Genomic DNA, 13,106 nt, shown 5'->3' with positions numbered 1-13,106 from the left:
TCGGCTGAGTCAGGGGACGTGAGGTCCGCAATGCGCAGCGGAGCAAGCAGGGTCCCGGGCCAGGGCGAGCCGGTCCGTAACTTCCGAATCCGGGCGGGTGGAGAGGTCGGCGGAACACCAATGGCATCAGCTCCGCTTCCCGCACCATTCAAGATGAAAAATAGTAAGTAGAGTACTCAGGATTGCGGTGCGGGATTCCGGGGCCGGCGGAGCCGAAAGGCTGCACGTCCGCTCAGGTCGCCATCTTGGCTCCTCTTCCTAAAGTCAAGCTATTGAATACATTTGTGCATGGGTCTACATTTCCTAAAGAACATTTATTTATTAATGGAAAATTCTAGTTAAGATCCCTTAGTGAAAATGAATGCCTGGTGCGTTTAGCACAATTTGTCTATGTGTCATTTCTAAAATGCATTTTTGCTTTGATACCTAAGGCAAATTAGCATTGTAGTTAATTATTTCTGTATGCAGATTTTCGATTTCGGCACGGGTCTTGGGACTCCAGACGATCCAGGGCAGCTAAGCTTGATGTCTTTTTGAATGCCTCACTGTTCCCTTTCCTTTTTTTGGTTAGTGCACTAAGTCTGAGTCTCCCTCTGGCAGTGAAAAGGGCATATACAATATTTAGTATTTTTGTGAGCCCTTACCTGTTGTTTTCTGCACAGTTGTGCAGCATTTCTTGTTGCTACTAACTTCCCAGGAGCCAGGATTGGATTGAGACTTTGTGTTTATTTAAAATTATCATTATCTGTGGAGTTTGTTTTTGCCAATATTCCCTGTTTATTCTGGCATCCTGTTCTTATGCAGTTAATAGGAACTCCAGGATTATTTCCTATGACGTAATAGCATCTCTGGCTTGTTTAACTAGCTTTGTTGCATCACATGGGTGAGTGAACCATGGGTGATGGGAGGCAAGGGATTCATGGTTGCATCTCTTCGCATTCTGATATATCGAAATGTTACTTACTGCTTTTTCTTGTGTTTAATCTTGAAATGGCGTAGCAACATTGGCCGTACATCCAGAAACTTGAGGAATTATGTCATGTGCCACACCGAGAGCCATATTTTCCCGGTGGTTATTCTGCTCTCCCTATTTTCTTTCCCCCTTTTCCTTAAGGGTTGGTCACCCGCACCTGTTGAAATTTTGGGTATTGAGGGCTAGCCGGAAGAGGAAAGGTAGGACTATCTCTGTTCCCACTGTACCTGGATTTTAGGTGAGTGCGATTTTGACATAGAAGGCTGACCTACGGGGCTGGAATTCTGGTCCTACGTCTTTCCAGCCTGAACCTGCCCGAGCAGGCAATCCTCTTGTAATTTACCAAGGTGATCTGGTGAAAAAAAGTCCTGGTAGCAGCAATCAGTAAAGCAAGGGGTCCTGCCCACTAGTATCAAGGTGAGGTTACTAGGTGGAGTCCTATGGGGCTAGAATGATGAGGTGGCTGCTAACATGCAGTTAGACACCAAGCCGATTGCTTTTGGAGAAAAGCTGCAGTAAATATTTTTCAAGTCAATTGATAACAGTAAAATTGATAATACAAAAAAACCTTCTCACAGTGAAAACACAGTAGTACATAATCACAGAGCAGTCACAGACTCGTTTAATCGCTTGCTATACCCACACTGCCTCACAAGCACTGCATTACAATCAATGTGAGAATAAAACTTACTCTCTGTCCCACAGAAAAAGCCAGCCAATGTTTAATAGATTTGCCAAAATCCAAAGCTCAAAAAATATTGCTGGATGAATGCTGGGTGTACAATATGTGTAATCCACGTCAGTCCTGCAAAATAGAATACATTACAAGTTAGTCCCTTGAAAGATGCAGACGTAGCAATCTCCTCCTGTGCAAAAATAGACTCTTCAATTATTTTGGTAAATCAGATAATAAATAATACATTTTAGAGGAAAATCTCTAATATATTGATTCCAAATATTCAAAGAAAAACCATACATGTGTAGTGGGTTAGAAGACAAAAATACCCAGAAGGCAGGTAACAATATACTTTTACAATGTTTCATTCCTTAGCATAAGTATTTTTATAAAGGTTAACATTAATGCTTAAAGAGTGGTGTGTTTGACTATTGCTTATGGTTCAACCTAACTGCATCCCTTACCAAGGATATGACTTCAGGGTCAATGTTCTGGTCGTTATATTTGGTGTGCTTAATGTGTAGCGGTTTCCACCTTAACCCCTTCGCCGAGGTGTGAATTCCGCCGCGGTGCGAGGGGGGCGGGATTGGGAGTAGCCCTGCGGTACTCATGAAGGCTCCTGGCCGTCATAAATCATAGTGGGCGTGTGCTCCTGACGGCTGGGAGCCGCCAGAACTCCGCCCACTGATTAATTCTCCCGCACAGGCGGGGAATTAACTGCACATGGGCTGAACGGAAACATTCTGACGGCTCCCGGCCGTCAAGAACACACGCCTACCGTGACTCATGACGGAACACCGAAAAGGTTAAACTGTTTGAAGAGAAATTAGTCCATCAACTGGGCCAATAATTGTAGCTTGATCAAAAACATTTTGATAAAGCGATATCCCATTATAATGCTTTACTCATTTCCTACAGTACATATAACAAAAACATTCATGAGGACAGTGTAGCTAACAGTGGTTCAGGGCCTGATTTATAGTTTGGAGGATGGATTACTCCATCATATCCCATCTGCTTTATTATAAGTGCCATAGATAAAAATAACTATAAACCAAAAACAATACCAGTATTGCCTACTTAATTGAACTTGGACCAAGGATGATCACTCGAATCGCTGACTGAAACAGTGACTCTCGGAGAAAAGTTTTGTCCGAAATAAATCAAATGCTTTTAATTGTTTTTACATCACATATACCATATCACTGGGCAATTTTTTTGTTTTTTTAGGTAAACATTTAAATAACTCCACAAAAGTATGTCAAAACAACACAAATGGAACAGGTAAAAAAGACACTTTGAAGACAAATTAACAACTTGCATTCAACATTCATACGGGACAACACACTGATATATATACACATATAAACATTCGAAAATTCTATTTACAACATGATTTTAGAAAAACATAGCATTGGAAATAAGCATCTACAAAGTTTTCATGTGCTTTAGAGTAAATCGCAAATTCCTAATGCTGGATAGAGAAGGTCTACGCGTTTCGATGACCCCTTGTTGTGGGGAAATCTCGTCAGGACCAAGAGCCTGTGAATGGAGAAACAAAATTGGGTCAACTAAGGGGACCGGACTCTACCTCTCAACGTATCAGTGGGGGTAAGGGAAACTCATCCTACCTTTAGGTTGCTGGGTTCTCTTTAGAAATTCAGACTGTAATAAAAACAAAGCCTGTTTTAACCTCTAATTCGGAAACAACAATCGCATTTTCCTGATTATCACATTCACTCGTGAGTACTTACATAGTGTTGCGCGTGGCGCGTTCTCGATGGATTATGTTCTCATCGATATAGTGGGGGAAGTGGAGATCTACAAGAATGGAAGGACTAGTCAGGGATCTGGAGGTTTGGCTGGTGGCGGCAGTTGCTATCGGTGAAACGGGGGCTACTTACATATAGTTGAAGCGTGGAGACGGGGCCGTTTCCCAGATCCGCACGGTGAAACGCCTTTTTGGATTGATAGATTCCTAAAAAGAAATTGAAGGCTAATGTCAGTTTCTTCGGAAAAACTGAGTGAGCAGAGTTATTGTTCTGTCGTGGTTCTGTCACGGTGTTCCGATATACCTGTTAGTTCGTAGTATGATGAGTATATCTGGGGGTCCACGCTCTTCGGTCTCTGTCAATGAATGCAGTTGCCGGCACCATCCAGTTCGATGTCTCTAGTCTCGTGTGTCCTGGTTTTTAACTCACTTCCTGGTCGTGGGGTTTCTGGGGATTGTAGTTTTTTTAAGATTCGTCGTCATGGAGACGTTGTATGTGTCATGTGACCTTGTGTAGTCAGGCTCACAGTCTGCGCAGGAGACGGTAACCCGAATCGTTCCATGTATTTAAGAAAGGTATTTATAGACGGTAGATCTCGGAGAGTTCGTTAAGGCCATTTGTAGCTGTATTGAACTTGACTATAAGCATAGCTTCGTGGCGGGATAGTTTGGCCTCAATATCTCCTCCTCTGGGGTCTTTTTCGATTTTGGCAATGACTGTCCATTTCAGATCGTCTAGTGTGTGGTCGTGACTGATCCAATGATTGACAAGTGGGGCAGTTGTGACTTTCTTTTTTATCCGTGATTTGTGTTGGGTGATGCGGCATCTTATCTCCTGACTCGTTTTGCCAATGTATAGCATGTCGCAAGGGCATTTTATGCCGTAGATGACGTATCTTGATTTACAGTTCGTAAACTTTTTGTGTTTCCAAAACAGTTGCTTATGTTGAAATAAGCATCCTTCTTCTGTACTTGCGCAACAAATACAAGATCCGCATTTGTGGTGTCCCTGTATAGGTGGTAGTCCTAGCATGGTGTTAATTGTGGGTGAGTTCTGCTTCACTGCTGCTCGTACTAGGTGGTTGGCCACACTCTGGTCTTTTTTAAAGGCAAATAAGGGCTTCTCTTTTAGTGTCTCAGCTGCATTTTCTACTAGATGCCAATTTTGTAGGATGGTTTTCTTGAGTTGGTTAGAGTTGGGGCAGAATGTTGAGACACATACTATCCTGTTGAGAGTTGGTTTTGTCCTTTTTACTAGTAGTGTTTCTCGGGGGATCCACCATACTCTCTTCATAGTTCTTTTTAATAGTTTAACGGGATAGCCTCTTGACGCTAGGTTGTCTGTTAGGTTGGAAGCGTGGAACATGTATTCGTCTTTAAAATGGCAGTTCCTTTTTATCCGCAAGTACTGTCCGAATGGAAGATTTTCTTTTAAGTTTCGCGGATGATTGCTTTTAAAGTGTAAAGCCTTGTTTCTGTCTGTCAATTTTTTGTATAGTGTCGTCACCAAGCCTTCATCTGTAGGGTATACCTCGACATCGAGGAATGACATTTTAACTTTTGAAAAATTCATGCTGAATTTAATTTCTTCTGTGCGTGTATTAAGCCACTCGTGAAATTCCTTTAGATCTTCTTCTGATCCTCTCCAAGTTAAGAAGACGTCGTCAATGTAACGACTCCAACTTGTGATTTTTTCCGAAAATGGATTTGACTGGTAAATAAATTTCTCTTCATATAGTGACATGAATAATACAGCCAGAACTTAATACACGCACAGAAGAAATTAAATTCAGCATGAATTTTTCAAAAGTTAAAATGTCATTCCTCGATGTCGAGGTATACCCTACAGATGAAGGCTTGGTGACGACACTATACAAAAAATTGACAGACAGAAACAAGGCTTTACACTTTAAAAGCAATCATCCGCGAAACTTAAAAGAAAATCTTCCATTCGGACAGTACTTGCGGATAAAAAGGAACTGCCATTTTAAAGACGAATACATGTTCCACGCTTCCAACCTAACAGACAACCTAGCGTCAAGAGGCTATCCCGTTAAACTATTAAAAAGAACTATGAAGAGAGTATGGTGGATCCCCCGAGAAACACTACTAGTAAAAAGGACAAAACCAACTCTCAACAGGATAGTATGTGTCTCAACATTCTGCCCCAACTCTAACCAACTCAAGAAAACCATCCTACAAAATTGGCATCTAGTAGAAAATGCAGCTGAGACACTAAAAGAGAAGCCCTTATTTGCCTTTAAAAAAGACCAGAGTGTGGCCAACCACCTAGTACGAGCAGCAGTGAAGCAGAACTCACCCACAATTAACACCATGCTAGGACTACCACCTATACAGGGACACCACAAATGCGGATCTTGTATTTGTTGCGCAAGTACAGAAGAAGGATGCTTATTTCAACATAAGCAACTGTTTTGGAAACACGAAAAGTTTACGAACTGTAAATCAAGATACGTCATCTACGGCATAAAATGCCCTTGCGACATGCTATACATTGGCAAAACGAGTCAGGAGATAAGATGCCGCATCACCCAACACAAATCACGGATAAAAAAGAAAGTCACAACTGCCCCACTTGTCAATCATTGGATCAGTCACGACCACACACTAGACGATCTGAAATGGACAGTCATTGCCAAAATCGAAAAAGACCCCAGAGGAGGAGATATTGAGGCCAAACTATCCCGCCACGAAGCTATGCTTATAGTCAAGTTCAATACAGCTACAAATGGCCTTAACGAACTCTCCGAGATCTACCGTCTATAAATACCTTTCTTAAATACATGGAACGATTCGGGTTACCGTCTCCTGCGCAGACTGTGAGCCTGACTACACAAGGTCCCATGACACATACAACGTCTCCATGACGACGAATCTCAAAAAAACTACAATCCCCAGAAACCCCACGACCAGGAAGTGAGTTAAAAACCAGGACACACGAGACTAGAGACATCGAACTGGATGGTGCCGGCAACTGCATTCATTGACAGAGACCGAAGAGCGTGGACCCCCAGATATACTCATCATACTACGAACTAACAGGTATATCGGAACACCGTGACAGAACCGCGATAGAACAATAACTCTGCTCACTCAGTTTTTCCGAAGAAACTGACATTAGCCTTCAATTTCTTTTTAGGAATCTATCAATCCAAAAAGGCGTTTCACCGTGCGGATCCGGGAAACGGCCCCGTCTCCACGCTTCAACTATATGTAAGTAGCCCCCGTTTCACCGATAGCAACTGCCGCCACCAGCCAAACCTCCAGATCCCTGACTAGTCCTTCCATTCTTGTAGATCTCCACTTCCCCCACTATATCGATGAGAACATAATCCATCGAGAACGCGCCACGCGCAACACTATGTAAGTACTCACGAGTGAATGTGATAATCAGGAAAATGCGATTGTTGTTTCCGAATTAGAGGTTAAAACAGGCTTTGTTTTTATTACAGTCTGAATTTCTAAAGAGAACCCAGCAACCTAAAGGTAGGATGAGTTTCCCTTACCCCCACTGATACGTTGAGAGGTAGAGTCCGGTCCCCTTAGTTGACCCAATTTTGTTTCTCCATTCACAGGCTCTTGGTCCTGACGAGATTTCCCCACAACAAGGGGTCATCGAAACGCGTAGACCTTCTCTATCCAGCATTAGGAATTTGCGATTTACTCTAAAGCACATGAAAACTTTGTAGATGCTTATTTCCAATGCTATGTTTTTCTAAAATCATGTTGTAAATAGAATTTTCGAATGTTTATATGTGTATATATATCAGTGTGTTGTCCCGTATGAATGTTGAATGCAAGTTGTTAATTTGTCTTCAAAGTGTCTTTTTTACCTGTTCCATTTGTGTTGTTTTGACATACTTTTGTGGAGTTATTTAAATGTTTACCTAAAAAAACAAAAAAATTGCCCAGTGATATGGTATATGTGATGTAAAAACAATTAAAAGCATTTGATTTATTTCGGACAAAACTTTTCTCCGAGAGTCACTGTTTCAGTCAGCGATTCGAGTGATCATCCTTGGTCCAAGTTCAATTAAGTAGGCAATACTGGTATTGTTTTTGGTTTATAGTTAATTGATGGTGAGGCTTGTCCTTATTGCCAGTGAGCCCAGACCCTGTTTTGGTTTTGATAGATAAAAATAAGGTACACATGATATCTATTACGTAAACTCGAAATCAGGCCATCACCTAATTTTGAACACTCCTGCCCTGGTGGGCTTCTGTCTGTGCTCTAATTTACTCACAAGAAGAACAGACGCTAACTTCTTTTAAGAACCATAGCTCAGACAATTCGATTAATAGAATTGGTCTAATCTATGGTGCTTAAATATTGCAATTATGTGCCTTTGGTTTGAATAATTTGGAAAAGTTAGCGTCTGTTCTTCTTGTTAGTTTCCTTCCCGGGGTTCTTCTCCGCATTTATATTTCAGGGACCCTCTTTTGCTCTTGATATGCTCTGAGTTACGACATGAATAAACAATTGTGACCTCTAACAGAACTAAATCATAAAAACAACTCAAAAGGTTGAGCCTATACTAAATCGTGCCATAAATACACAGCTCAATGGCTTTAGGGGCATGGAGATACCAACGATGCACATAAAATGTTTCTAGACGAGTTGTTTATTTGTGTTTAGAGATCACTATTGTTCATCCATGTCGTAACTCAGAGCATTGACAGAAGCCCAGCGGGCAGGGGTGTTCAAGAGCACATGTTGTAATACGATTTATGGTATCATTGAATGAGGAAGACGTGGAATTAATTTGCACATAGCAGTGTATGCCCATAACGGCAGAATTAATTTGTACATAGTAATGTTTGCCCATTAGGGCTTAAATATCATATGAAATATGTATATTTTCTTAACAAATACAGATTACGTGTAAAATAATTTTTTCCACATAATTTGTGCTATATATAATTGTGTTTATTTATTTGTCTATAAATACTGTAAATGCACTATAGTATGCAGACATGGCGATATTCACAAATGTATATTCATTTTCTTTTTAAATGTGGTTGGTTGTTGGGGATGTGCACTCTTTATAAGAACAAGCATTTACAATGCAATAGGTCTCGCAGCATTAAAGTTTGAGTTAATGGCATTGTGTATGACAATGCCAATAGTTATAACTTTTGCAAATGTGACACCTATAGCATTTGTAATGCAATATGTGTTGTATTTATGTGACTTAGATGTATTGATATTACAAATAACAATGGCTTTTAATTGTTTTAAATGATACTTGAATAAAAGTTATTGTAATTGAGTCGGTGGAAGGGTGAAGTGGGTGGGGCAGCAAGTTGTAGTGGAGAGAAAGGAGGGGGAAGTTGGGAGAGAGGAAGGTGAGACAGAGAAAGAAGGAGGGAGGCAGACGGTGCGAGAGGGGGACAAGTGAGGAGCGTCACGTGTGGTTAAAGAGAATGGATGGAGAGAGAAGTAACGGGAGAAGGGAGAGTGTGGGTGAAAGAGACTTGGACAAAGGGAGAGAGGGGAAGAAAAGGGGAAGAGACAGGGAAGGAGGACAGAGAAGAGAGACAATAAGAGATAGGGTCCGAGAAGGAGTAGGCGACAGAACCTGGGGGTAGAAGCGACTGTTAGAGATACTTGTATTATTATAGCGCCTAGTGCCTTTTGCTACGCGCTGTACAGAATGACTGCTGCAATTTGTGTGTTTTGGAGCCCCTCCCACCTTCTGTCTGGGGTTCTAGTCTGGGGGGGGGCCCTCTGGGAGAGGCCTGGCTCTTATATTAATTAGCCACTGACTGGGACTCCAGACAGAGTGTGCGCCTCGTGGGAAGAGGGGGGCGGGGGGAGGGGTGGTGCTGGGAAGTGGGCATAGAAGAAGCATCCCTGGAATAGAAGGCATGACATTCCCTTCCCGTCAGTGGGTGAGCCATGCCAGGGTGAGTCAGTGGCAGTCAGCACTGGGGCAGGCGTTGAATCTGCCCCCTTGCATCTCTCCATCACCTCTCTGACCCGCCTCGCCTCCCTTTTTAGGTCTGACCCAGAGGCAGCTTTAGCTTTTACCCGCAGTCATGCAATAAAAAAAAATACTTATTTACAAACGTCAGTTGAGTGGATTGCATCGGGCGCCTTCCTTAATTGGTCTGTACAACTGTCTATCACATGTTGCTCCCGCCCACCCCAGCCTCGGAGAATGGGACCGTCTTTTTCTGCCAGTGGCAGCATTCACCCTCATCACCTGTGCACATCCGCTTAACAAGCACTGCACTTCACTCTCATGACTAGTCGGATAATACTTGATCCAGACAGTGCTATTTCCACTTTATATTATTTGATTTATTTTGTTGTCATTTTTTCGCCTGCCTACTGTATCTTCAGCTTGCAGTAATTATTCGGGTACAGTGGACCATTGTCGTCCGGTGGTCACTGCACCTGGTGCACAAATGATATCTACGCCTCAGCCGGTGCCAGCTGTAGCTATCCGGCTGCCCTGCAGAGGGAGCTTCGACCCAAGGCTGACTGGCATCTTTCTTAAGAGAGATGATTCGTTTGGGGATTGATCTGAATAATCTGAAAAAAAGAAGCGCCTGTAAGCAGCATTTATTGCAGCAAAGCGCTCATTCTGTTGTCTCGCGATCTTTCCAGAACCCCCTCGTCCCCCAGTTGCAGCGGGTTCTCACCTACTGGAACGGGTCCTGGTGCGTATTCGTTTTCCATGACAGCAGGATGTGGGGTACGGCATCTGAGTTACCGCGATACACCACGGTGAGACTGTGTGGCAGGCACGTGAAACAGTGCACTCTGGGAGTTGTATTCCTGCTTCAGTTAAACTGAACAGAGTTGACATGAAGGCACCTTAGCAGCAGAGCCGGGTTGTATTCACTGGTCTCTTCTCGGCAGGCTGAGGCTGGGGTCGAGCACAGTTTAAAAGATGATGGCGGTAAGTAGAGTTTCTGTAGAGTGGTTTTACCTGAGTGCGTGTCTTTTGAACATTAAACTCAGGACCCGCCCTCCCTTCTTGTGCACATGAGGTGACCTTTGCTCTTTCTGTGACCACTGACGTGGGGCTTACGTCATCAGTGTCACAGTAGAACCCCTGCTGGCAGTGTTGTTGTCACAGTAGTCTCACCCCTTCCCACCTCATGGCTGCCCACATCGCGACACTTGCACCCTGCTCCCCACCTACGTGCAAACACCACTGTGAGTAAAGGCCCATGTTCCCAGTGCCTCGCCTTTCAGCGGATTCTTCTATCCGTGCTGCATCTAATACCGCCCCCCTAGTGTCCGTGGCATTAAATGTGTCTGCATCCTCGGGTGATGTAAGTTTTTACCTTATGCAATGATCTATCGCGGTTGTAAAGCGCTCTAGCGCCTTTGGGCAATATCCGCGCTATATAAAAATAATTAATGAATAAATAAAGGGTTTCTCTCCCGGCCCACAGGCTTGGCCCGCAGGGTGTGCTAACCCCTTCACTGCTCTTAGTGGCGGGTACTGGGGCTTCTCAGACCCCACTAATATCAGTCGCACGGCCCCCGGTTTTGAGCTCCCCCGCCCCTCGCTCTGTGGCGATCACACTTAATTTGTCTCTCTGCCTCCTCTCCAGTGCACACCCCCCTTCTTCTCCTCCCTAATCCCCCCTCCCCAAAGACCCCTAATTACAAGCAGCCCCACAGAGAGCTGCTTCACGAAGGGATGAGCTCATCCCTCTCTGCCGGGAGAGGTGGGGGGGCAAGGGGCGTCGGGAGAGGGGGGAACAGGAGATAGTCTCCCCCGGATGAGAGAGTGAGCGCGCTCCAGGCTACCAAGCTACTCATTCATCTTAAATTGGATTAACCTCTATCTAGAGGTGTGCGTGGCAACCTGGGGACGTTAGCTGTCAGAACGTCTTCTCGTTTAATCTCTAAAGCAGGCCTGCTGTGCTGTGTTCTTAAGCAATGTGACCAAAGAGGCTGGGTTGCTGCTTGAACCCTGATTCCTTTGACAGAGGCACAATTCATGAGACAGCAAAAATCGGAAAGCGAGAGACGTGTAGCAGAACGGACTACGCCTGGACGGACAGAACCTCTTCTTTCATGACCCACTGACCGTTAGCCGATCCCTTCCTTCCTTCCGCGGCCTCTTCTTACTGCATGCACACCAGTATGGCAAGATACTTCCTGGTAGACGGAGACGCGCATCGTGACGTTGCACGAATGGAGCTAGGCCGAGCTTATGTGACGGTTACCAGAGGCCGGAAGTCATTGCGTTTTGGCGGCGGTGGTGCGGAGCAGCAACAGAAGATGGCGGAGTATCTTGAATCCATCTTCGGTACTGAGAAAGACAAGTAAGAACCCCAGAAAGAATTACAGGCTTTTGTAGAGGATGTGAATATGGTACAGGTGGCTCCGGAGACCTTGGGGTGGCTAGGAGCTCACAGGACAGAAACGGGTATGCGTGTGTGTGTATGCGTCGTGTGTGTGGGCGGGGGCGGGGCTGGGGAAGGTGTGGTGTGTGTCTGTACGTATGCGCTAATGTGTGCGTCTCTGTGTGCGTGATCCATGGTGACTGAAGAGCCTGCCGGAATCGGAGCGCGCGACCTGATCCGATTCTGGCAGGCTGCGTGCGTGCGCGTGCCAGTCTGTTGTCCCAAACCTCGTTAGTCCTTGAAAGCCAGAATGATTACAATAGGACTCCACTGCGACAATCGCTTTCGCGATTGCGTCGCAGTGCGAGCCCTAAAAAGGATGAATGTCCTGATCCTGTCCTCAGCCGGCTTAGGATCTACTCTGGCCTTCTTCGGGGGAGGAGGGAGTTCCTCCGATGTATCAGTATCGGTCCCCGTGTCCGTGTTAGTAGTGGTAGTGTCAGTGTCCACAGGGATAGGACGTTTAGCCTTGGCCTTGCCACCCATATACTGCGAACAATATGACTCTTTCGGCGGCAGAGAGGCCAATGATTGAGCGTGCGGCCATTGAATGGTGTCTGCTGAGTCCGCCGCTGAAGAAGTGGCTGCCTGCTTCTTCTTCTTCTTATCCCCATAACCGTGTCGTTTAGCAAAACCTTCCAGTTGTTTTTTAATGGGTCGTAGTGCCTCCGCAAGTGCCTGCTGCACAGTCTGTGGGACTTTCGTCTCCATCGCCTTATTTACTGAAGCCTGGACCGAGGCATCCAAAGCTTCGACAATATTGTCCTCAAGGACAGCCTCCTGCTGTCCATCCATAATTTCCTCCCCATCATTGAATTCCTCATCAGGATATCGTACCCAACCTTCCATTGTGAAGGCACACCCACTGCAGAGCAGTCTAGAAAAAAACACTGGGTGAAATGGGGGGTAATGGGGGGGGTCAGCCCAAGCACACTTAGAATTAAACAGGTAACGTTTCCCAAACCCCCTCAGCAATGCTGTAGTCAGAAGGATCAAAGATCCTGGCCCTTCAAGTCCCTGGAGCGTGTGCGCACTCTGGGCCAATTGTTTATACAGCCAGCCGATCAATTAGGCAGGCGCTCACACAGGGGGTCCTGCCGGAATGCTGAACGCGCGAAAAATGCGTTCAGAGTAAGCCGAGGAGTCGGAGCGAGGCGCGCCGCCCAAACGCTACCAAAATCCTACTAAAAACAAGCCCAAATTGGCAGCGTTTTGGGGCGCGCGCGTCGACCGAGAGCCACCCGGCGTGTGCGTCAGGGCTGACAAGGGAAGCCTCTGCGCGCCTCACAGGC

The 13,106-nt window shown here is 45.1% G+C and overlaps 1 protein-coding gene across 1 annotated transcript in view; it reads right to left on the bottom strand.

Moving 5' to 3' along the window:
* Positions 1-13,106, bottom strand: part of LOC147722756 (uncharacterized) — a 529,150-nt gene that overhangs the window by 301,433 nt on the left and 214,611 nt on the right. Inside the window, exon 3 of the mRNA XM_086965224.1 lies at positions 1,665-1,778. Coding sequence (XP_086821350.1) covers positions 1,665-1,778 — 114 coding nt within the window. The remainder of the gene's footprint in view (positions 1-1,664; positions 1,779-13,106) is intronic.

The sequence above is a fragment of the Lissotriton vulgaris genome, chromosome 4_1 (genome assembly GCF_964263255.1).
Source record: "Lissotriton vulgaris chromosome 4_1, aLisVul1.2, whole genome shotgun sequence".
Taxonomy (NCBI): domain Eukaryota; kingdom Metazoa; phylum Chordata; class Amphibia; order Caudata; family Salamandridae; genus Lissotriton; species Lissotriton vulgaris.
Note: the sequence above shows the minus strand (reverse complement) of the source record. Positions and strands in the feature narration are given on the sequence as shown.